Source organism: Myripristis murdjan, chromosome 16, assembly GCF_902150065.1.
Source record: "Myripristis murdjan chromosome 16, fMyrMur1.1, whole genome shotgun sequence".
NCBI lineage: Eukaryota > Metazoa > Chordata > Actinopteri > Holocentriformes > Holocentridae > Myripristis > Myripristis murdjan.
In genome coordinates, this window is record NC_043995.1 from 671,753 (window position 1) to 697,838 (window position 26,086).

A 26,086-nucleotide genomic window follows, 5' to 3' on the forward strand; every position below is an offset into this window, starting at 1 on the left:
TGACCAAAATACTGTTGTATACCTTTGAACACTTCCCCTGTTCACCCTGGACCATACCATTGGCACTTCAAGTACATATCACATATCATACACCAGAAAGGTTGTGTAATAACATATTTTTTGAATTATTTTTATATATACATATATATTTTGTTATAGGACTAAATAAAGGGTTCAATTTAAAAAATATATATATTTTCTGCCAATTCTTTCATAGTTCAGGCTTTATAGGGTTAAAGGACCAGTGATTTTGAATGTTTGGCCTATTTCCTGCAATTTCCCCACATTTTACTTGTCAGCAAACCATTTTGCTAAAGATTACTACAGTGATTTGATACTGGTGTGAAGAAAGTTTGAAGTCTCTGAAAGTACATTTTCATATCATAATAGAATGAAAGGAAATCAATGACTTGATAAAAGGTAGAAAAAGATAATATCAGAATTCTAAAATACGACTGCTTGCTTTGGGAAAAGATTAATAAAAAATTGAAGAATATACATTTTGTAGCTGTACTAAACATGCAAAATCACTGGGATGGTCCTTAAAGAAACCTATTGGTTAAACCAACTTGTAGAAAGTGTTTTTCAGTGTAGTTTCAGCAACACTGTATAGGTTGCTCACACACTGACTTGCTTCTCTTTTAACTTTTCCGATGAGTTATTCAGAGAGTTTGAGCTATATGAAAGGAAGGCAGGCAGAGGCCCTGATGGACTTCATTAACTTTATCCCTGCCGCTTCTCTTTCTCATTGCTGAGTGGCGTTGATAAGCTGTACTGCGATTTATACTCCCTCTGTCTCTCTGCTGAAAAGTAGAGTTGAGATCAAGAGCCATGGGAGTGGCTGTCAGAGTGCCTAACCGTGGAGCCAAACACGAGAAGCCTGCAGAACATGAGATGCTGCAGGAGAACTAGAACTGCTGGGCAAGCGAGCTGCACAGAATAACATCATGTTTATTTAATGCAGTGATTGCCTAATTACTGACTGAGTTTGTTGCTGTTTGTTTATTTTCAATCTTTTCTCCCCCTTGGTGCTGTTAGGCAGGACTGGTTCAGGAGTTCAGCAATACCCCCCTGTGAACACATACTTGCAAATAGATATGCCCTTCCACATATACAGGCTCATGCACACAGACTCACTCACACACACACACACAAACAGAGACGGGGGAAGGGAGGGGCACAGCTTCTGTCTGGTTCCTTGTAGTGACGAACTTGTCCTGTGCAAGGCAAGTTCAACAGAGGAAGGTGTGAGTGTGCACACATTTTCATGTGCAATGTGTGTCTGAGCAGCATATATACATATTTGTATATATATATATATATATATATATATATATATATATATATATATATATATATATATATATACACACACACACACTACTCCCAAAAAGTTAGGGATATTCGGCTTTCGGGTGAAATTTCAGGATGAACCTAAAATGCATTCTAACCTTTACAGGTGAACTTAATGTGACCTTCTGTAAACTTTTGAATGCACATGTCCAACTGTTCAATGTTTCAGTACTTTTTGCACAAGTTGCTGTTCTCTAACAAGGAGTTTAACGGCAAAATTCACATCAGGTGTTTGATGCTCCAGCTCATCGAGGTCGTATCATTAGGGAACGGCTGCTGGAGACTGGGGTACCTCAGATGGAGTGGCCTGCACTTTCTCAGACCTGAATCCCATAGAAAACCTATGGGATCAGCTGAGTCACCGTGTAGAGGCTCGGAGCTCTGTACCCCAGAACCTCAATGTCCTGAGGGCCGCCCTTCAAGAAGAGTGGGATGCCATGCCTCAGCAGACAATAAGTCAACTTGTGAACAGCATGAGACGTCGTTGTCAAGCTGTAATTGATGCTCAAGGGCACATGACAAGTTATTGACACTGACATTTTTTGTTGTGGTATATCCACCACTGTTGTTGGCTTTTGTTTCAAGAAATTGTTTGAGATGAGGAAATCACCAGTGTATGCTTCTACTTAAATGCCCTACTTTCATGATATAATATCACTGTAGCGTGAACTTTTTATATTTTCCATAAATTTCACCCAAAAGCCAAATATCCCTAACTTTTTGTGAGTAGTGTATATACTGTATATATATAAAGGGCTATATTAAGGATGGAGCAGGTTATATTTCATACAGACGAAATGAGATAAGGTTTTTATTTAAAGGGATAGTTCACCAGCTCTCAGTAATGATGAGAAGAGGATAGCAGCACTACTGTCCTACCTAACACCTAGTGGGGAAGTGAAATCATTTCAGATTTTTTCAAAGTGGCTGAATTATCCCTTCAAGTTGTTTATTTATGTGTTGACAGACTGTTTGGTGACCTCATCTGTACCTGTCTGTCTGTCTGCATGATTCTGTGGTCATGCCTGCTAATGTGTTTGTGTTTGTGTTTGTATGTCAGATTGGGCTATGTGGACCATGCTGAGGAGTTGGCCTCCAGGTTCCTCCAGTGCTTCCCAAAGAACCGGTTGTCGGCCCAGGCAGCTCTGAACCATGAATACTTCAGCCACCTCCCTCCACGACTCTGGGAGCTGCAGGACAGTACGTAGCCCTTCCTGTCTGCTTACTGAGGCTACAATATTGGCTCTCTCTGCTGGCATGCTGCAGGCACATTTCCTGGTAGCTTCACATATCTGCTAGGGCTGCCTTTTAAACATTTTTGGTACAGGTAACGATACTATCTGGAATTCGATATTGGTACCATACCATACCATATAGCCAGTACCATACTTGTACTGGCTTTGTTTTTTTGTTTTTTTGTTTTTTGTTTTTTGTTTTTTGTTTTTTTTTGGTTACAGGTCTTTTCATTTGATAAAATAAAGCAAAATATCTCAGTTTTCCATTTTGCAACTTGGCATATTATTTATTTTGATTCAAAATGCAATATGTACAAAAAAGGATTGTAAGGTTGTAAATTAAACAATAACTCAACTGCAAGGGGCATAGTCATACACAAAGTGAAGCCTTTTTTTTTTTTTTTTAAACCTTTTTGAGGGCATTTCTCCTTGCTTTTCTCGACCCACACCCATACTTGGTACTAACGTAACTCACTTGTCACAAAAGTATTGAGTTTCAGTACCTCCCAATGTGTAAAATTAGTCACATTGAATGTGTTGCTAGTAGTGTTGAAAGCTGCGACCATAGCAGCTTCATTTTATGTGGTCCTCATAAATGATCATAAGCATATTATAGAACATTGTGAGTGTAAGATGGTTATTATAATAACAGCATGCTTTAAACACAATTCACACAGCATGTAGTGTGAATACACTATGGTGCCACTGTATGATTTTGAATGTTGGTTGTTGTGTTACCATTAGTTGGTAAATTACCGCACTAATGTCATTTTTTGTTTTCTTTTTGAAGTGAAAGATGAAATAAGATCAAGACTAGCTGACATTAAAGAACAAGTTCAGATTTATGTACTTCAGTCCAAACAGGTCATATTTTATTTTTCAAAATTAAAAAAAAAAAAAAAATCATTCAGTTCGCTTGACAGTTGGATGGGAAGTTGGCTTCTTCTTCTTTTTTCTCTTTCTCTCTATCTGTATTTCTCTCATGCTTTCTCTCTGTCTTCTTTGTCTTTCCTCTTTTTTTCAAGCTCCCTCAGCTCTATTGTATGATATCCCCTCCACTCTCTCTCTCTCTCTCTCTCTCACACACACACACACACACACACACACACACACACTCTCTCTCTGACACTCTCTCTCCCTGTAAAGAAGAAGGCAAGCAGCGACCCGGGGTTGTTTTTGTTCATGCAGAGAAAGCATGTCTTATTATGTGGATGCCATTGGGACAGAAGGCCCAGCTGGACCTCTGCTGGCCGCCGCAAGATGCTCAGTTTGATATTCTGTCTTCCTGACTTGTTCTTCGCCCAGAGCCAAAACACATGGAACCACTCTTTTAATAAACCTCTGAAAATACCAAAGAAATACAGAGTAATTTATGTTTCATCACATGTGAAGTTAAAAAATAGATTTTTATTTTGCATAATATTAATACTGTTGATCCTCTCCCAGTATATTTTTGGTTAAAATGTCAGAGGCTTTAGCCACAGCCCCACATTTAGGCTATTTGAGACTACATATCAATTAATCCTGTAGTATCAGACTAGTGCATGAAAGTATGTCAGAGATGAGTGCATATCCATATTATTTGACAAGCTACGTATACATACATCACCAATCCCTTAAGCCACTATTCATTAGTGGTGTGAAAGCCTGCTCAGCAGGCCTGAGTGTGCTGCCACCACAAACAGCCCACAGGGTGGTAATTTTAATGGGCAAATTCCATTTTTAATTCCCCAGATTAGGATTTTTCAGTGTTATTAATCCTGTTATCAGTACCCAGCAGGTTGTTATGTGTGAGGAGAAGCAGAAGGCAGCGGTCACTGAGAAAGAGATCCCTTATTTTGATTTTTGTTATGCTCGCTCTCTTTATTCTCTCTCTCTCCCCCTCTCTCTTTCTCCCACTCTCTTTTTGGCATGCACATGATGACACACATACAACACATGCAAACCCAAAGCAGCAGAGCCACTGCAGGAAGAATGGAAGTGAATTAAAACTGTTTTCTAAAATGAGGACAGGAGCGGATAAACACCTAAGCTACATCGAACTGGCATCTGTGTGTGTGTGTGTGTGTGTGTGTGTGTGTCTGTGTAGAGATGGACAAAGATACTTCATAAGCTAACATGTTACAAAATACAAATTTATCCATAACCCTAACCCTAAACCTAACTTTTAACTGTCAGCACTGATAGATAAATGAAAAACAAGAGCACTGTATTACAGTGTTTTGAATGTTATTATACATGAATATCAAGTGCATGTGCTGTCACTTTTTCTTTCAGCAAACCTATTATAGCTTCCTGCTGCAGGCACACACCATCTGAGAACTAACCATCCATTCCTTGCAACACCTAAACAAAAATCTATTTTCTACTGTCTTTGATTCTTGTTGTCATGTAAAGTGTGTCACGCTCTTCAATTGGAGAATTGTAGAGAGCTGTGTAAATCCACAGACATAGTAAACAGTTTCGTGCTAAAACTTTAGCATGAAAACTCAGGCAGGACATATGGATCGGGTAGTGTCAATCAGTGATCAGTGGCTAATTATGATAATGTTAGCTACTTGAAATTTGACTCAGTGTATCATATTATTCAGTGCTTAAGGGGACAATATTCAAATGAACACATAATAAGTCAGATAAGAGGATGTGCTCACACGCACACATACGCGCACACGCGCGCTTTCTGAAACGTTAACGTTAGCTCCAGCTGTAAGTGTCCCCCGAAGCGGCACCATACAACCTCACTGCTTCCTTAGTAGTTTACATAGGGTTCATGTCACGCCTGATGGAAGCCCCTATGGTCAAAAAGAGCCCACTTCATAACACAGAGAAGGCGACTTTATGAACGGGAAAGTGAACATTATGTCAAAAAAAAAACATACTGATACGTATCTCTGCGCATTTTGAAGTGGTTATACAGATATTCGGGACCTTTTCTAGTGGGTATACGGCGTATACCTGCGTATCACGTAGACTACACCACTGCAGCAAAGGGTCTGAGCTGGATTTGGATCTAGGCCACTACTTATTTTACTTACTTAATTTAATTCCATTTTTTATTTTTATGTCTCATATTTTTGCATCAATTACATTAATTGTGATCCGAAATGATCAAATTGGATCAAGTCTTTAACTTGATCCAAAATTGCACAGTATTGAATTTCAGTACATACCAATTTGGCACCTAAGTAGCGTGAATTATATCGTATTGGGGAGTTCCTGCTGATTCCCATCCCTAAAGACTATTCGTTGCCTGGTCTAAATGAATATTCATATATACATCCATGTCTCTCTGGTCTCTGCTGCTCTGATTGGTTGGTTATTTTTATTGTCATATTAGCCAAGAGAGCACTGACTTTCCCTGTTAAAATGTAAAATTGGCTGGCTCCAGCTTCCTGACTTGTAAAATTAGTGTAGCCACATTGGTCTTGAGTGTGGGCTTGATAATGACATAACTGCTTCTGAAAGCAAGGTAGAAGATGGAAGCCAAGTCATAAATATGTAGTATCGTAATAAGAGTTAGGGTTAGTGCGTTTTTAACTCTTTAGTGCTTGTCTGTGCTAGAACTTTCACTCAGATGTTTGATGTCCATATAGTTAGTTTATTCAGTTAGAGGGATTATGGGTAGATTGTCCAATATCTGTTGGATTTCTGTAAAGCGCCTTGAGATAACTTATGTAATGATTTGCTGCTATACAAATAAAATTTGAATTGAATTGAATTAATGCATAATTTTTCCATCAAGCACTCACCGCCACCTTCAATCCCCAAACACATTTTACTCACAAGCCTGACAGACCATAAAGCTATCTTATCTGGTGTGATGACCCTGTGTAACCAGATCTAGTTCAGTCGGTGCCAGTTACCTGTAAAAATAGATCTCAAGTTCTAGAGTCACCACACTTGCTAGTGATGCTCTGGTTCAAGAGTAAAGATAATGTTATCAAAATGTCCTGACTAACACCTAATAATAAATCTTTGACTGTAAAAATTAATCGACTTCACACCAAGAAAAAAGACACACACACAGTTTAACTCCTTTTGTTTTCTGTGCAATTATTATTCAAACAGATTTTCATTTTTTTTTCTTTTCAGATTTAACAATTTGAAATTTTAAAATTTTCCTCAAACAAATAATAAAAAAATAAAGTAAATAAAAATTTGGCCCAAAAAAAAAAAAAAGTTTTTAGCTGCAGCTTTAGTCCCTGTTAGTTGTGCACAACCTTCCAGCTCAATTTATTTATTTATTTTTTTCTGTTTCTTTTAAATCCTAAAGATCCCACGTGATGGACAGATCTTACTGATAGGAGTAGAGATGGAGTCCCAGCGTAGGTCTTTGAATCTTGAATCAAACGGTCCCTCGGTCCACCAATCACATCCTCTTCCCCCCTGCTGTAACCGCTCCTCCTCCTGGTCACCCGCGCCACCGCTCTAACCGGCCAAGGCTATTTCAGTAGATAAATGGTTCAGACACTCTTTAAGCACATTTCCCAGGTCTAGCTATTTTTCTTCCTTTCTCACACAGAACTAACTTTATGTTGCTTCTCCCTCTACAGCAGCTTCAGAAAAGGATAACTAGCTTACACAGCCTCTAATGTACATCAAATTATTTGCACAGATACATGTGTGAGCTAACCAAAATCAAGTCTCAACATGGTAAAATCATTTAACATTAACCACATACATTTGTCTTGGAAAATCTTAACAATACATATTAACACTAATACAGTATCAATTAGCATAAAATAGCAACACATGCTATCTCAACGGAAGAAAAAACTGCAAATTCTTTATTAGGATAAACCCCTTGAGGTGTATCACCTCGTTTTCGAGGGGGTCCCTAAGAAAAATAAAATAAAATAAAAATAAAAATACAGACACATGACAAGGACAACACACATACAACATTCACACACAAACAATGAATGAGGTATTCAAAGCATTACAACCTTAGCATACACAAAATGATCAACTAGTACAAGCCAGTAACTTGACTGATTAGCTTATTATAAAGGTAGTTGTACTGTGAGAACAGAAGCCACAGCAACAGCGACTCAGAAATGGGCAATAGGTGATAACTGGGTCCTGAGGAGATTGTGAAATACAGTGGGGTCTCCTAAACCCATGTATAGCCTGATGTTTCAGATCATACATGAGCATTCAACCTTAAAGCGAGATGACATTGCACGCTTGAACAAACCAAGAGAGGGGAGGGATCTAATGTTAGCAGGTAGGTTATTCCAATCGGCAGGAGCAATTGAACTTGAGGGCTCTTTTGCCAATTGCCTTTTTAACATGGGAACAGTGAAGAAGAGCTGAGAGGTATATCTAACTTGGTGGGTTGATGTAAAAAGGGAAAGATACTGTTTCAAATATGAGGGATAATTTAAATGGAAAGATTTATTTATAAATTCAAGCCGTGCATGTGTCTTCTCGCGTCAGGAGAAGGGAGATTGAGGTTCTGATACAACATACAGTGGTGCATATGGAAAGCACAGCCAAGGACAAATCTACAGATTCTGTTGTAAGCAGTGTTCAGCGGGGCTAGATCAGATTTAGGAGCATTGAGGTAAACAACATCACAGTAGTCGAGTAGAGGAAATAGCAGTTGAATAGCAAGTTTCTTCCTAACATTAAACGTTAAACAATGACGAGATCGGTAAAAAGTACTGAGACCAAAATTAACTTTGTGTAATATATGATCAATATGAGATTTGAACGAAAGGTTACAGTCAAGCCATATGCCTAAATATTTGAACTGTCAACTGAATGCAGAGTTGTGCCATCATTGCAGGAAATAGCACAAGAGCCTGACATGGAGTTAAGTTTGTGTCTGGTACCAAATATCATAGTATATGATTTGGGCTTATTCAACAGCAACTTGTTATGGGAGAGCCAGTCTTGCAGGAGGGTGAAGTCAGACTGAAGTGAAGCTTGAATTTGCGATAGATTGGGTTTTGATGTATATATAACAGTATGATCTGCATATAATTGAAGATGACAGTTTTTAAAAATAGATGGCAGGCTGTTTATATATATATGGTGAAAAGTAGTGGTCCAAGTGTAGAGCCCTGAGGCACTCCACTTTGCTGTATCTGGAGATCAGAACTTTTCCCATTTAGAGTAACACACTGTCTTCTATTATGTAAATATGAGCTGAACCAAAGTAAGGAATTTCTAGATAGTCCAATAGCATTAAGTTTGTCCAAAAGTAGATAACGATCAACAAAATAAAAAGGCTTTGTAAGATCAATAAAGATGGCACCTGTAAGTTCACCTTTTTCAGCCGCAGAGAACACATCATTAGTTAATTTAAGTAGAGCGGTGGCTGTGGAATGGTTACGTCTAAAACCTGATTGAAGAGGTGTCAGAATATTATTACTACTGAGGTAGAGAGAGAGTTGGTTAAAGATTAATTTTTCAAATATTTTGGCTATAGAGCAAATGATGGAAATAGGCCTGTAGTTACTGCAGTCCAGCAGATCACCCCCTTTATGGACTAGAGTTATACATGCATATTTCCAGATGAGTGGTACTTCACTGGTGGCCAGTGAAAGGTTAAATAAATCAGCAAGAGGGTACATAATGATGTTAGTGGCTAGCTTGAGAAACCAATTTTCAGCACCATCAAGTCCAGCACCACTGCTTACTTTTAATTCACAAATGGCTTTCTGCACTTCAGTTGGTAACATTTTCCTAAAAGTAAAGGAACTGGTACATGGTGGTGTATTAACAGGAGAACTAGTGGTTGGTTGGGGGTCAGGGAGAAGCGAGGAGCAGACAGATGAGAAATGCTTGATGAAAACCTGGGAAATAGATAATGGGTCATGTAGAATATTCCCATTGACCCTAATTTGATTAATGGGATGTTTCGCAGAGGTGTTAGAGATTGTTTTAATTTTTCTCCAGAATTCTTTGGGAATTTTCAGTGACCGCTGCCTTTTGCTTCACCAGTAAGACACTCTTTGTAGTAAATGGCTTTAGCATTTGAGGTTTTTGTTTTTCTTAGATTTCTCAATTGCCTATAGATTTCTCAGTCAGCATTATCTCTTGTCCGGCGGTATGTTGCCCATGCTTTGTCCCTTTGCCTGAAGAGATCAATAAGTTTAGGGCTGATCTAAGGGAGATGTCTCCCTTAACCTTAACCACTTTCCAAGTTGCATGTTTATCAACCACCTTTGTGAACTCAGAAAGAAAAAAAAATCCCACGCATCTTGAACATTTGGAATTATCTGGAATCTGTCCCAATTAATGGCAAGCAAATCATTTATGAATAAGTCAAGATTCAGCTTTTTATACTGTCTGATATTAATCATTTTAGGAGCCACTTTGGGGATTTTGATTTTCCAAACACAGTAAACAATGGAGTGGTCACTAAAACAGTCATAACACCAACCTTAGAAAATCTGCTAGGATGAGAAATCAATATTGGTACGGTGCTGGGTACCGCACAGACTGGCGCAGAGTAGAGTGCTGGGTAGGGCGCACGCATGCGCGTTGTGCAAGTATGTGCCGCTGGTAGCTATGCGACCAATACAGACGCTAGGAAGTAGTCAATCATCTAGATTTCTAAATACATACACCTCCTGTCCATTTAGAAAAACATTTGCTTCAGTTTACAACAGTATTAGTCTTTAATTGCAGAAAAAAAATAACCTATTGTGGAAAGCACAAACATCATACACTCCTGATCAAAATTTTAAGACCAGTTGAAAAATTGCAAGAATTTACATTTTGCACTGTTGGATCTTAAGAAGGTTCTAAGTAGAGCTTCAAAATGCAAAAAGAAGAAATGGGAGTGAGACAAAAAAAAAAAAATTTGAGTAAGCAATTTATTGCAAACAACCATTAAACCAAAATAGGCTGTTCATCAGCTGATCAAAAGTTTAAGACCATATCTAAAAAAAAAACAACCCCCCCCTAAAATAGAAATAAAATTTTCAAAAAAGGACTCAGTAATTAGCAGCTGTGCCATTCTTGTTAATCACCTCAAAAATTCGTTTCGGCATGCTTGATGCTAGTGTTTCCAGGAGGCTAGTGGGAATGTTGCTCCAAGTGGTGAAGTTTAATGGTTTTTGCACATTTTGCACTGTTGGATCTTAAGAAGGTTCTAAGTAGACCTTCAAAATGCAAAAAGAAGAAATAGGAGTGAGATAAAAACAAAAATTGAGTAAGCAATTTATTGCAAACAACCAGTTCAGTGTTTTAATTTGGTCAGCTATGTGACATGGAAATGGCAGATCATAAGAATTGCATCGTATTCTATTGAAGGACATCTTTCTAGCTGAAAACTGTGTTCTCAGTAATAAAGCTTCTCCTTCCATAGAGTGAAACAGTACTTCTAATCCTTCTCTCTCTTCTTCCCTTACAGTGTCTTCTGTCTTTACGGTACCAAATGTAAAGCTGCAGACAGAGTGTGGGGACAGCATACAGGTTTGCGCACGGAGGAACAGTCATGGAAAAGCCTCCTCTGGCAGCAAACACTGACCTGAGGCACATGACTGTCTGCCAGGTATGTACTGATGTATTCTAGGGGGAATAAAACCCACAAACAGTACTGTAGCAGCAACACACATGGTTAAATGTGTGGTTAAAAGTTATCACAGTATTGTGATTGTGTGCAAAATTCAGTATATGAATGTATGAATATAAGGATATAGCTTAAAGACTGTACAAAATGTGCATTGTTTTCATGGCCTTCAAGACATACTAATGGTTAAATGACCATTCCACTTATTTGGAATGTTTAGCCTTTTTACTACAGTTTACCAACACTTTATACTGCAACAAACCTTTATGTAAATAATGCAGGGGTACCAAAGTTTTCACAACATATAATCAAAATCCTTCAATTTTCACATTTGAATTTTTGGTTCCATAAGCCTTGCATTCAAACAGTTCAACTATAACTGCATGAGAGCTTCCCTGTCTGCACAACAGAATCCAGCAGTTACTGGTGGGATGGCTTTGAGTGGGCAAGGAGGGCATCCCATTCTTTATAGATAGGTGTCATATTCACCACTCAGATAAAGCAGCCATATTTGCATGTAATGAGAGGTATGGAGGCCTGGTATAGGGATAATGGTTGGTCTAATGATGGACGAGGCAGCATGAGGACCAGCACCGTCCCATAACACAGCACCACCATCCAGATTACATCTACTTGAATTTCTGTTGTATTATGCCAATCAGTGATATAGTAGCAAAACAGACATTTATTCATATGAAAAAAATAGCTAATTATTACTTTAGACATATTTTATTTGTCTCTGTAGCTGGAGAAAAATAAAAGAAACTGTATTTTATTATACTTTATTTTATGCCACTTGTATGACTATGATGTTACTGTGCCTCCTTATCCAGACAAAAAATAACTGCTCACAAAAAGGAAATAACAAACTGATATAGACATATAGTCATATGTTTGATGTAGAGCCAAAATGTAGAGAGTGGAATTTTCTCCAATTTCCTTCTACAATCTGTAGTTGATGGGAGCTGAGTTCCCCTCATTTACTATCCAAGTGAATATAATGAAGTATGTTTAGCCTCATCTGGAGGCTCATGGTCTGTGTGTGTGTGTGTGTGTGGGTGTGTGTGTGTGTGTGTGTCGAGGGTGGAAGTCACCCCACTGAGAGAGCTGTGTCCTCTCAGCTGCAGCATTCACATTGAAATGAGCCTCTTTGTCCCTGCCAGTCCAAAAGCCTGACAGGCTGGGAGAGCCTCACTGATAGGACCCTAATCCGTGTACACACACCCACATCTACCCACACACATACACATACACACACATGCACAAGTGCACTGACACCCTGATATATGCACACATACATCAATTTGTACTGTATACAAAGTCACACTAAAGAGAATAACAGTTTGAACAACACTAATCAATACTAGAATACCTTTTCCTTGCATTTTTCTTGCAGTTCTGCTTTTTGAATTATTATTATTTTAATTTTTTGTACCTTTTCATGTAATTTTCTTTAAATTGGCTTGAATAGAAACTTTGCTACGGGCAGAAATAGATTACTGTAATTATACTGGTCTGTTGCAACAGAAGGCAGTTATATCATTCTGTATTGTTAATATAATTACAATAACACCACACAAAAAGTCACAACAAATTTAATGGAGTATTTAATTCATCATATATATCGGCCTCTTGGCAAGCTACACATATTCTGGTATAGCAAAATCGGAGAGATGAGGAAATGGGGAAAGGGGGAGGGGAGAGGGAGGGAATAAAAGATGGAAAGAGAGGCTTGTTGGAGCAGAGCAGGGTTTCTTTTTTGTTAAAGTAATGTTGTATTATTTATAAGAGGTAGTGGAGGCAGGCCGCCTCAGACAGAGCAGTGCAGTGAAGGGAAGCAGCCTTTTCTCTTTTGGGCCTATTCCCAGTGGGCAGGCTTTGTGCTGGCTGGATGGCTGCCTTTGAGGAAAGCCGTGCAGCTATTGAGCTGAAGGCTGGACCTGACTCGCTTTCCCTGAGACATGCCAATACTACGGCACTACAGTGTCTGTCACTGCTATGGCCAAAGAAAGAAGGGAAGGGGGAGAATGTGAGAGAGGACAGGGGAAATAGTGGGAGTGTTTGGGTATAGCTGGGGCAGAGGAAAGACTGATTTGAGAATAACTATTTTTTGTTGTTGTTGTTGTTTTGATTTTTGTTCTTTTGTTTTGATTAGAAGAGAGAAAGCCAGAAAGGCTGGAATGAAAAAAGGTGAAGGGCAAGAGAGAGAGAGAGGAAAGGGAAAAAAGGCAAGTCTGCTTTACAGTAGTGTACTGCATTGATTTATGTTTATTCATGATTCTGCATTATTCAGAAGATTAGCTGATGCAACAAGGTGCCTAGTCTAGGCAATTGTTCCCTCCATCAATCCACTCAGTGACCACAAAGTTCAACTCCAAGTTTCAACAACAAGTTGGAACAGAGACTGATGTTACCTTGTCGGAAACACTTCACCATTTGTATGGAGCCACACTGAGTTCACATATATTTATAAACAAAGAAAAGATATTGCGATAGTCAAGTACAACAAACATTGCAAGGTAAAGCAAGCTGCAAAACAAAGTGAAGTATTGTTTGAAAACAGATTGTAACTGAAAGTAGTAACTGGAGTGCCGGAGATGCCACAGAAACCCATGTGTATTTAATTAATTTTGTATGCACAAAATCCTAAACCAAGGTCACAAAATCCTAAAAGGTGTGCATGATTTAAGCTTTCTCATTTTGTTATCAAGCCCTCAGATTAATGAAATTGTGTCCGTGTTCCTCTAATTTGTGCTCTTGTCTTAAGAAAACATGCCCGCAATGCCAGAGACTGGAGCTCTACTGTTGCAGTGTGCCCTGGATGGTTAGTGCGTTCAGGTATTCCAGTAGTGCATTCATGGTAAAAAGTATAAAGAGGAGTGTGATGTGTCTAAAGAGGAAGAGACGTAGTTTGTCCAGCCATGTCATCAGCTTCACATAAGTACAATGCTCAAGTAATAGTTTGGGAGATAAAAGCCCACAGGAAGTGCTTTGGACCATACAGCAGTTTTGTCTTAGGCATTGGTTACACTGCCTAAGACTTTTGTGATCACATGCACCAGATTGGAACTCAGCTGTCTTTGCATAAGTGTGTCCAGACTCGACACTTCAATGGGACCTGCCTGATCAGATGTATTCTTGTGCGTGATGGGATATATTCTCATGCAGATATATTCCACTATACAGTGGATAGAAAAAGTCTATACACCCCTCTTAAAATGCCAGGTTGTTGGTGATGTAAAAAACTAAGACCAAGATATATCATGTCAGAACTTTTTTCTGCCCTTATTGTGACCTATAACCTGTACAGTTCACCTGAAAAACAAACAACTCTTTTAGGGGAAAAAAAAAAAAAAAAAAAAAAAACCTTACAATAACATGGCTGCATAAATATGCACATCCTTAAATTAATAGTTTGTTGAAGCACCTTCTGAGATTATGACAGCATTCAGTCTTTCGGGTTAGAGTCTATCAGCATGGCACATCTTGGCTTAGCAATCTTTGCCCACTCTTCCTTGCAAAAGCACTCCAGGTTTTTGCAAAATGCAGCCAGGCTTGGATTTTGTTCTCTGTAAGAAAAGGCCTCCTTCTTGCCACACCACCCCATAGCCCAGATATATGAAGAATACCTGATATTGTTGTCACATGTAGTACACAACCAGCACTTGCTAGAAATTCCTGCAGCTCCATTTCCGTTGCTGTAGGCCTCTTGGCAGCCTCCTGTAAGATGCAGCTAAGTTAATGTCAGGAAAATCTTACTACAACAGCTGAATTTTATATCCACTGTATTTATGGATAAAGTGTCTGGGTTGTGTTCTCATGCTGCCCACACCTCACTGAGATCTGAGCTCAATGCCAGCCAATTGATCCAAATGTGAATAAGATCTGATCTCAGAGAGTACAGACTTGACAGTTAAGGCATCCTGGCATGATTGGATGACAAAGGTCATATTGAAAAGGCATGTGTAACCACTGATTTAGTAGATGTAGGCAAGATCATGTTTCAAACTGTGAGGTTCAGTATGTTTTAAAAGCCACCAAAAGTCATATCCAGAAGGTACTTATTTCCAGTGCATTATGAACATGTCTTGAAGCCAAGGAACATTCTGAATACACATTGTTAAGTCCAAGCTGCTGCTTCTCTGAGAAACAACTCTCTTATTGGCTAATAGTGACTCTTAGCTGTGTTGACCTACAAGTCAACCTACAAGTGATTTACTGCCCAGGAAATACTTTAGTATGCTAGCTAACATTATCTCATAGTAAACTAGCTGCAGGTAGCCTGATTCCACCTGTGTTTGCTCCTCCATCATCCATCCAGATTTTGTTAAGTAGGCGAGCTGATAGCTTCAGATCAGCAGTACAGTGTCCTGAATTCCATACATATACCCAATCATATATATGTGTGTTGAATTCAGGACAACGTTATAATGTTGATCTGAGGACAGAAGGTACTTGGTTAACTCTCCAGGACTCCACTACCTTCACCGACCACAAGGGGACTGTGGCCTACTGGTTGAAAACCCCTGTTTTACAGTAACATGAGCCCTTGCAATGCGAGAGTAATCACTGTGGGTCTTCTCTCTACCATACAATTTAAAGAAGGCCTGTTATTAAAAAAAAAAAAAAAATTTTAAAAAGTTATTTCAAAGCAGCTTACCTTGTAGTTTAAAGTCTGCAACTTCACCACATTTTCAAATTGGAGGTCAGAGAGAAAATAATCCAAGACTCTTGGGAGAGTAAAATACATCCCTCATTTCCATCCAGAAAAAAAAAATTGCCTTAACTTTCAATTTTGTATAATCAATCTACTGGAGGCAGGACTGACTGAGGTCCCCCTCTCAAGGACCCCTTGGAGTCCCTGGACCACACTTTGAAAACCACTGCAGTAGATTGCTATTCTCTCTGCCTCTACTGGTCACTTGGCCTGGCTTCAGCCAATATAGGTCACTGAGAGGACATTCTGGCCCTGAAGCATCTCTGTGCCACTTTGAAGATAACAGCTACAGGCAAGGCTAAACTGCAGTTTCCGGTGTGTAGAGGTGCTAGCTATTTATCTAAATGTGAATGCACACCTATGCACACACTCTTGCCCACCGGCATCGCCAAAGTGACTGTGCTCCATTTTGTTTGCTAAAACTAAGGAAACCTTCACAGATATGCATGCATTTAACTTAAAAGTAAAAGAGTAAAAGTGAGTATTTATCCCCTCCCTGAGATCTTTCAAACAGAGCCACCACTGTCCAAAACTTACAATGTCAACGGTACAGAAAATCATATGTATGTCTTCACTCCATAGTGAGAAGAAATTGATTTGCGCGGTCCACAAAATGACCTGTTGGAAAGTTTTTCTAGGTAGAGGACAAAGTGCTTTAAAGCATATCCCTGCTGTGAGCTGGAGGGGAGAGAGGGGGGCTGGGGGAGGGAAGGAATAACTGGAGGCATAGCCTTGAGAAATGGAGAGCCTTCAGTCGAATCAGCTAGTTGTACTCTCCCACCATCTCTTATATCCATACCTGATTTTACTGACTGAGCCGCTTCAGTTATGTGGGCTTTCATTTCATCTCATCTTCCCAGAAAAGCATTGTCAAGTGTGGCAGATGTTAACTATAACTCTCCATAATTTCTTCAAATATGCATGCACTCACTTTCAACCCTTAATTACTTCTTTTTAAGCCTCCTTCTTTTTCTGTATTTGTGCCAGCACTCTGCACCACAGGCTCTTACAAAATGTAATATATACCGTATTGATCTGAATATACGACGACCCTGATTTTAAGACGACCCCTCTTTTTCAAGACCCTTTTTTGGAAAACTACTTTTTATATGGACGTTCTGCGACACCAGCCCGTGCTAGCTTTGAACTCAGTGCGGGGTATGTTGAGCTCTGTGGCAACTTCAAGTGCTTTTTGCTGCATCACAGCCCTCGTAACGGGCAGTCCTTCACTACGTTTCTCATTCACAAAATCGCACACCCTCCTGTCAGTCTTGTTGAATCGACCAGTTTGTGGACCACAAAAAGCCCTTCTCTGGCTGTGGGCGTTTTTTAGCTCTTCTTTCTGAGACCGCCACCGTCTCACATTGCACTCTGGGCCAGGGTTAAGGAGTTAAGGGATGTTTATTTACCTTGACAGTTTCGGAGGTAACTTCAGAAAGCGTCCAACTGACAGCCGGAGCGGCATGTCAGCTGGCTGCTACATTCAACCGGGTGGCGGCGCACGCCGACCGGCCCACCCGATGCTGGCACTGCACTCCCCCGGTCAGGTCTGCCGGATCTGACAGGTGCACGGCGCACACAGACTGCCATATATACCTTTCATCATAAATCAACTTTTGTTTATACGCAGTTGCAGCAGCACAATGGACAGCGACACAGACAACATGATCAAGTTCAAGACCTTTATTTGTCCCCGAGGGGCAATTGATTCTGCCGCAGTAGTAAAAGAAAACAGTACAACAACATCGACAACAACCACAATGACAACAACAGAGTCAGACACACAGCACAACAACAACTACAAGGAGACACACAAGGCAGACAGTAGTAAATAAATCAGTAGTAAAAAAAGAAAAAATATTCGTAGTTAGTAAATAAAATAAATAAAAAAAAAAAAGTGCATACCTGAATGAAATGGGAACTAAAGGTGATGCTACCTGTACTGTACAGAGTTGAGTAGTGAAATGGCGGAGGGTATGAAGGAGAATTTGTATCTGTTAGTTTTGGCTAAAGGTTGTCTGAGGCGGGAACCAGAGGGCAGGAACCTAAATTCTGAGTGCAGGGGGTGAGTGCTGTCGGACATGATGGATCTGGCCTTCATTGAAACCTGATTATTGTACAGTTCTGAGAGGGTTTTTTGCTGGGAACCAATAATTTTACTGCTGACCTTTGTTATCCTGGATAATGAGTTTTTCTGTTTCAGAGTGAGGGATGCAAACCAACAAATGAATGAAAAGGTTAAAACAGACTCAATAAAAGATTTGTAAAACATAGTGATCAAAGATCTGTCAACCTGAAACTTGGCTAACTTCCTCAAACAAAACAGACGCTGCTGGCTTTTCTTAACAAGCAAGTTAGTATTGTCCTCAAAAGTCAGTTTGTTATCAATGATGATGCCAAGATACTTATAGGAGCCCACAGTTTCAATAATTTCTCCATTGACTGTTGTATTTACAGGGGCAGGATGGTTGCGTCTAAAATCAATACACATGTCCTTGGTTTTTGTGACATTTAATTCTAGAAAGGCCTCACTGCACCAATCTAAAAAATAATTTAAAACAGGGCCATGGGACGTTTCAGTGTCATTTAACAGGCTCACAATAACTGTATCATCTGCAGATTTAACAATGTGATGGTTGTCAAATTTACTACGGCAGTCATTTGTGTACATGATGTATAAGAGAGGAGAGAGAACACAGCCTTGTGGAGATCCAGTTGATGTTCTTGATAAAGTGGATATGTGCTCATTCACCCTGACTCTCTGAGACCTGTTAGTGAGAAAGTCCAAAATCCAGCCCACAGTGTTACCGTCCAGTTTGAAATGTTGTGTGAGCTTCTCCGCCAGCAAATGAGGCTGAATGGTGTTAAACGCTGAAGAAAAGTCCACAAATAACAGTCTGACATGGTTTCCGCTGCCCTCCAAGTGCTTGTGTATGAGGTTGAGTAGAGTGATGGTGGCATCCTGCACCCCCCTGTGGGCGCGATATGCAAATTGCAGAGGGTCCAGGAGATGTTCAATTTTGCCCAGAAGTTCCTTTTTTATGAGTTTTTCGAGAGATTTCATTATAAGTGAGGTCAGAGCAACCGGCCTGTAATCATTCAGAGATCTAGGGCGGCTGTTTTTGGCAATGGGAACTATTGTGGATTGTTTCCACAAGGCCGGAACTCTCTGTTGACAGAGTGACAGATTGAAAATATGGTGGAAAATAGGGCCTAATTGTTCGGCACAGTGGGTCAGCAAATGGCTGCTAATATTGTCAGGGCCAGGGCTTGTCTTCAATTTACAGTGCTTAAAAATGTTCACCACATCCTGAACAGAAAAAGAGGGAGTGAAATCACAGGAGCTTAAAAGACTTCTTTTTAAAACAGCCAATTCACTACTAAAATCATGAATATCAAATCTAGAATAAAATTTGTTAAGCTCCTGTGCTAGCGCCATGTCTGAAGTAAAGCCCTCAAGCACCACCCTTTTCTTTGTTTTCTCATTTAGTCCTGTCATAGTTCTGATGCTGTCCCAAGCTGATCCCGAGTTATTACTCCTCAACTTGTTTTCAACCTTTTGTTTATAGTGCAACTTGGCTCTCTTGATTTCATATTTGATTTCCTTTTGGAGGGAATTTAGTTCAGGGAAATTTCCCGTTTTAAAGGCCTGTCTTTTCCTTTTCAGTAACAGTTTCAGATGATTGCTCACCCAGGGTTTACTATTAGGGTAGATCTTGACAACCTTTTGGGGGATCACAGTCTCCTCACAGTATGAAATCCATGAACTGACAACATCTGTGAGTTCATCTAAATCTTGAGATGAATCTGTAAACTCCTCCCACACTGTGCAGTCCAGGCAGCCCTGCAGTGCCAGTTTGGACTCCTCCGTCCAGACTTTCACCTTTCTTGTGGTCACTTTCCCTCTCTGCAGGCAAGTGCGATATGTAGGAATCAGATGAATACAGTTGTGATCCGCTGTGCTTAGAGGGGGAAGAGGTAAAGATTTGTAGGCTGCTTTAATCTGTCCATAGCATTGATCCAATATCTTTCCCTGTCTGGTGGGACAGGTAACATATTTGTAGAAGTTCCTGATAGTTTTGTCCAGCAAGCAATGATTAAAGTCACCCATAATTAAATTGGGAGCATCAGGACACAGTGATTGCAGTTTCTGCACGGTCTGCAGGATCAGATCTGACGCAGAGCCCTCTGAGGCTCTTGGATGAATGTATATGACAGTTATAAATATTTGTGGGAATTTCCGTGGCAGATAGGGAGGGCGCAGAGAAACGGAGAGCAGTTCAATGTCTTTTGTACATAAGCTCTCTCTAACTATGACATTTCTGCACCAGCGTTCATTGATGTACAAGCATACACCCCCAGCTCGTGATTTGCCAGTAGTCGTGGCCTCCCGGTCTGTGCGTAAAGGTGCACCAAACCCGTCTATTGCCAGCTCGCTGTCCAGGTCTCTCTCCCCCAGCCATGTCTCCGTCAGCGCCAGGATGCAGGCCTCCTTGAACTCATGCTCGTAGCGGACATGGGCCTGGAGTTCGTCGATCTTATTGCGGAGGGATCTGGCGTTGCCCAGTATGATAGAAGGCAGCGGGATACGAGACAGGGACTGCCGTCTCGCCCGTTCCCTCACTCCTCCCCTCCTGCCCCGCTTCCTCACCTTGCGGAAAGGAGAGTTGGCACGGCCCTTGTAGTTGTCAAACTCCTCCAAGTTGGGAAAGATCAGGTCCGATGGTGGACCAGTGTCCGTGGGATTGTTAAATCCAAGCAGAAAGTCTCTGGTGTACTTAAGCCTGCCAGGCACCGGATCGACGAGCCAGCCTTGCGCCAGGTAAGACGCTGTAAGTAGAAATGTCAGTGCAAGCCGCTTCATGTTCGTGCTGAGTAACATGCCGGTTTTGTGGTATCCGGGTGGCGATCCACCTTTGACGGAAAGTGGAAGTCAATGACGAGTAATCACAGCTGAGAAATAACTTCAACAGAGCACAATAAAACTATAAAACGAGAAAAAACAAACATAAATCACAGACAGGACGCCACTGCTGCCGGTCGCTGCGTGTGCATGCGCCCATCAAGCCATCTCCAACCACCAAGCCATCTCCAACCAGTGGGAGCGGGAGTGGGAGAATAATGATTGATTATTGATTGCGCGACGCGGCCATTCGCCGGTAATCGCACTGCGCATTAAATGATTTTGCGGAGGCAGGAGGAAAGTTGCATGATTTACGTTGTATCCACGTTCGCCCGCTGCGTGCGTGACCGTGCATGTGCTCGTGCATGAACGCCCGTACCGTGCTGGAGCACACCCCTTCCAACCGCGCCAGAGCGGGGGAAGTGTACTGTATTCAAGCACGGAACATATGCAAGTACAATACATGTGTATTTGCTTAGACCCCCAATATTAGACAAGGGCGTTTTTTCAGGGCATTTTCAATGGAAAAAGTATCGTCTTATATTCAGATCAATACGGTATAATATAAAATGTGAATTTTTGTGCATAAAGTAGAAACGCAGAGAGTAGAAGTTTAGTTTAGAGAGTATGTGTTGTGGGGATAAAGGGCATTTGTTGCAAGAGAAACTTACTTTGTATATAGAATCTTTCAGAATTTGTTTCCTATAGGAAGGAGTTCAGATCAAAATGCCCTCTATCAGATTCGCTGCCACCATTGCCTTTAGTGTGTATAGTTTGTATGGATATATTATCATCATCATTATAATAGTTTTTTTTTTATTATAGTTATTATTATTATTAGTAGTAGTAGTGGTAGTAATAGTACTAGAAATTGTAGTAGGAGTAACAGTAGCATTATCCTTAAATACTCACGGTGTGAAAATGCTGAATACCAGGGAATTCTGGAATATTTTTGTAACAAAATGGTCAAATTTAAATCCCAAAATATCAATATCAGCCTATAAAAAGCCATAGCGGCCTCTTTACCTCTCTCCCTCTGTTTTTCTCTTCCTCTGTTAGCCGGGGTGATTAACCGTGTGACAGAGGATGCCTCATCAGATCCAATCCCCTGGCCTGTCAGAGAGGAGAGAGAAAGAGGTGAAAGTGGTGGATGGAAAAGGGCTGTAGTGGGTTCATGACTTCCCCTGGGCACACACAAATACACACATACACTACTCACAAAAAGTTAGGGATATTTGGCTTTTGGGTGAAATTTATGGAAAATGGAAAATGTTCACGCTACAGTGATATTATATCATGAAAGTAGGGCATTTAAGTAGAAGCATACACTGGTGATTTCCTCATCTCAAACAATTTATTGAAACAAAAGCCAACAACAGTGGTGGATATACCACAACAAAAAATGTCAGTGTCAATAACTTGTCATGTGCCCTTGAGCATCAATTACAGCTTGACAACGACGTCTCATGCTGTTCACAAGTCGACTTATTGTCTGCTGAGGCATGGCATCCCACTCTTCTTGAAGGGCGGCCCTCAGGACATTGAGGTTCTGGGGTACAGAGCTCCCAGCCTCTACACGGCGACTCAGCTGATCCCATAGGTTTTCTATGGGATGCAGGTCTGGAGAAAGTGCAGGCCTCTCCATCTGAGGTACCCCAGTCTCCAGCAGCCGTTCCCTAATGATACGACCTCGATGAGCTGGAGCATCAAACACCTGATGTGAATTTTTGCCGTTAAACTCCTTGTTAGAGAACAGCAACTTGTGCAAAAAGTACTGAAACATTGAACAGTTGGACATGTGCATTCAAAAGTTTACAGAAGGTCACATTAAGGTCACCTGTAAAGGTTATAATGCATTTTAGTTTCATCCTGAAATTTCACCTGAAAGCCGAATATCCCTAACTTTTTGTGAGTAGTGTATATACACTACCTATAGCTTGTTATCAGGTCCCTTAATAAAGGAGGAGGGAGGCAGACGAGTTGGAAGGTTTCACCCTTCCATGTCTCCCTCCATCTCCCTTCTTGTTCTCCTTTCATCCTTTCCTCAATGCATTTTCCGTCCATTCCTCCACTTCATAATTTAAAGGAATATTTCACCCATTTCGAAGATTTTGACATTATTTCACCCCCTCAAGTGTTATGTAACACAGTAGAATCCCTCCCCTTGGCTGATAATCTTGTTGCAATTGAGGATGCTTTCTGGAGATGCACAAAGCACCACACATTTTTCTCTCCATTTTCCCACCTCCCCTTTTTCTTCCTTTCTTGCACTGTCCTCTTCCGTTTTTCTTTCTTCTTTCTTTTTCTTTTTTTTTCTTTTTTTTTTGCTTCTCAGAAAAGAAAAAAAGAAAAATCCCTGTCTTATGTGATCCAGCCAACAGATCCTCCACAGCAGCAGATCTGGAGCTTGTCTTGGCTGAGGGAATTAGTGTCAAATGAAGTTGGCTAATTAGTTTAAGTTCCTCAGCCTGTCATTTGAAATGCTCTGAGAAAATGAGTTGAGCTCTGGTTGATATTCATGAGAGAGAAATAGAGAACGTACAAGTATATTCATGTATGTTCCTTCCCTCCTGAAATCTGCATCCCCTATATGTGATATAGGGGAGACCGGGGATGGTTGTAACAAAGGGATAGTTGTAACACTCAGTTTGACCAATCAGAAATGAGCTGTGGTGATGTCATCAATATAGTCCATGCCCACTTACAAATACAGCTCACTGGTGACGCCTCAAGTCTCTGAGTTGAAAACTGCTCTGGAGCCAAAAAACAATTTCTCAGGTAATAAAGTAAAAAATTTTCATCACAAATATTTTTTGCATAGTGTCCATTGTGTTGTACATACAATTGTTTCACTTACATAAGCTCAAGTAGTAGATTCTCTAATTTAATTTGATGTGTTGTATTAGTGCTAGCTTTGAAGCTAAATGCTAAAAACGGTTAGCTTTTTAATGGCTGCCTGGCATGGGGAGGGTTGTAACGGTTCTTCACCTATCTAATTAAACATGTATTATGTCTTAGGCAGTTTGCCTAGTTAATAGTTACTTACTAAGTACTTCTGCACCTTAAAAACACAGTTCAAAAGTGTTTTGTTTATTGTTCAATAGATAGTCCAACTGTTCAAATGCCTTTTAGTACTTACTAAGTACTTAGTGCAGCTTTGCACCACACTGTTGTTGATTGATCCACAGATCTCCAAGTGTTCAAATGCTTTTTCACATTAACCTGTTTCAGGCTACAAAATACACACACAACACACGACAGTTTATACTTTATTATTCTTTATTTTATTTATTTTATATTATATATATTTATTTATTTTATTGTATTTATTTTTATTGTATTTAACTTATACTTTTATTTATTTTATTATTATTATTATTGTAGTCTTACAAGTTTATGGTTCCTTCTTTATTGTTCATTAATGTGCTTCCATTCATTTATTAGTGTGGATCTTTTTTAAGCATAATAATTTAATTGTTACATCCATCCCCAAGTAGTGTTACAACTCACCTCGGTACTGGGGTAGGTTGCAACAACATACCTCTTTGTATTTGACATTAATTTACATAATCTGTGATGGTATAGTAGAAGTCCAAGTGTATGTCATTTATAGCAAACAAATATGGATACCACATGTCAAAATTTGAGATCTCACTTGTCATCTTCCCCGGTCTCTCCTACCTCTTCAAACATATTATTTTTCAGTCTACTGGGGAAAAATGAGAATTCAGGTTGGTGTGAAAGCGAAACCTAAGCACTCAATAGTGTTAGAACACAGAATATGAGCACCAAACTTCAAAAGGTATGGATCTTTCCACTGAACTTGGAACTAGGATAAATTTGACCTTCCACATAGAAAAGTGCAAAGGAACATCAGTTAATTTGGAACTCCCAGTGAGAATTACAGAAAGCTCAAAGTTTAGTGAAATACCCTTATATGATGTCACACTAAAATGGTGGAAAACACAGTCAACAATAAACAAACTTTTTCTCTGATGTATTTTTATTTGAAAACACATTCAACTTCAGTCTAGAGTTCTCTGTAGTCTTTTTTACGATGTTACAGATTTATACAGTGTATTCTTTTAATATGATGAACAGACCTGGTGCTAGCAGTGAAAAGGACTAGCTCTAGCTAGCCATGGCTAACCTTGGTGGCTAACATCAGCTATCATTAGTGACTCTCATTGTTGAGACAGTCAGTGTGTTTCTATTCTCTTGCAGATGTCCATGTCAGTTGCAAAGGAACACATTCAGCATGGAGGTGGGAAGTTCAAACTCAGATGTCAGAACATCCAACAGTAAACAGAAAGTTCTAATAAACTACAGCTTTAAACTTGTAGAAGCCCCATACAATGTTCCACCGCAGATACAGGAAGGTATTCCACGTCAGAGAATGTGTGAGGCAACCTCCAGGGGATGATGTAGTGCAGTATAACTGAGCTAAATGGTTAAATGAACAGCAATCAGTGGGACTTGATAGTAATTTTTTTTACTGTGTATTGGCAAAAATTACTAGATGCTGGTTTAGAGGATACACATTTCTGTGTATTTAGATGAATGAAATCTGGAACCATTTAGGGGAAAATGCTTTTTCTTCTGCTTATGCCACCAGTCAACAGCACATAGTCTCAATGCTGGTGGAAATCTTCTGAAACTGACATCATTTTACAACCATGGATTTCACATCAGTTTGTAGTTATCTCTTCACTATAAATATTGGGCTATGTAATAATGACAGTAATAGTATAATATCAATATTGTACTATTACTGATCAATATTTAGAATCAAATGTATCTATCATCTTATAGCATTTAGCCCCATTGTCCACCATACATTCTATGTTTGTACTCTCTTTTTTTCTGTCTCACAGCAGCTCATGGCCGTGGTTTGGCTTTCTCTCTGTGCAGGCTTTGGATCCACCATCCAACTTTTCACTGCCATAACTTTTCAGACTTTTCATTTTACTAGTGGTCAAAATCACCCCATTTGCTTGTGCTGGTCATTGTACAAGAATGTCACTTTCCCATCCAAGGCCCATCTGACTATTCGGCATTACAGCAGAGCATTTGATGTTCACCTCATAAAAATATGATTCAGAAGCCAATCTGAAAGATCTAGAATCAGGACAGTGGAGCTTTTGTCCAGTGAACATGCATCTGCTGAGGTGGATTGTGGAAACTGAGGAGCTGTTGTAAAGGGAGGAAAATGTGTGTGTGTGTTTCAGTGTCTGTATATGTCTGTGCCTTGCTGTGTATTTACATGTGTGTGGCCCTGTTCTCAACCCTCATTAAGTACAAGTTCCATCCTAGCTACCGCTGTCAGACCAATGTATCAGTTTTCCAATATG

The 26,086-nt window shown here is 40.0% G+C and overlaps 1 protein-coding gene and 1 long non-coding RNA gene across 3 annotated transcripts in view; one reads left to right on the forward strand and one right to left on the reverse strand.

Annotated features, from left to right (window-relative positions):
* Window positions 1–11,083, forward strand: part of cdk14 (cyclin dependent kinase 14) — a 433,611-nt gene extending 422,528 nt beyond the window's left edge. For both annotated transcript variants that reach the window (XM_030071499.1, XM_030071500.1), the window contains 2 exons: window positions 2,414–2,553; window positions 10,957–11,083. In XM_030071499.1, the coding sequence (XP_029927359.1) occupies window positions 2,414–2,553; window positions 10,957–11,072 (256 nt within the window). In that variant the 3' untranslated portion in view covers window positions 11,073–11,083. The remainder of the gene's footprint in view (window positions 1–2,413; window positions 2,554–10,956) is intronic.
* On the reverse strand, window positions 1–25,652 carry LOC115373228 (uncharacterized). Its single transcript, XR_003929514.1, has 3 exons — window positions 25,588–25,652; window positions 2,743–2,751; window positions 1–11 (listed from the first exon to the last, which is right to left on the reverse strand). It is a non-coding gene; the product is annotated as an uncharacterized LOC115373228 (long non-coding RNA).
* Between the last annotated feature and the right edge of the window lie 434 nt (window positions 25,653–26,086).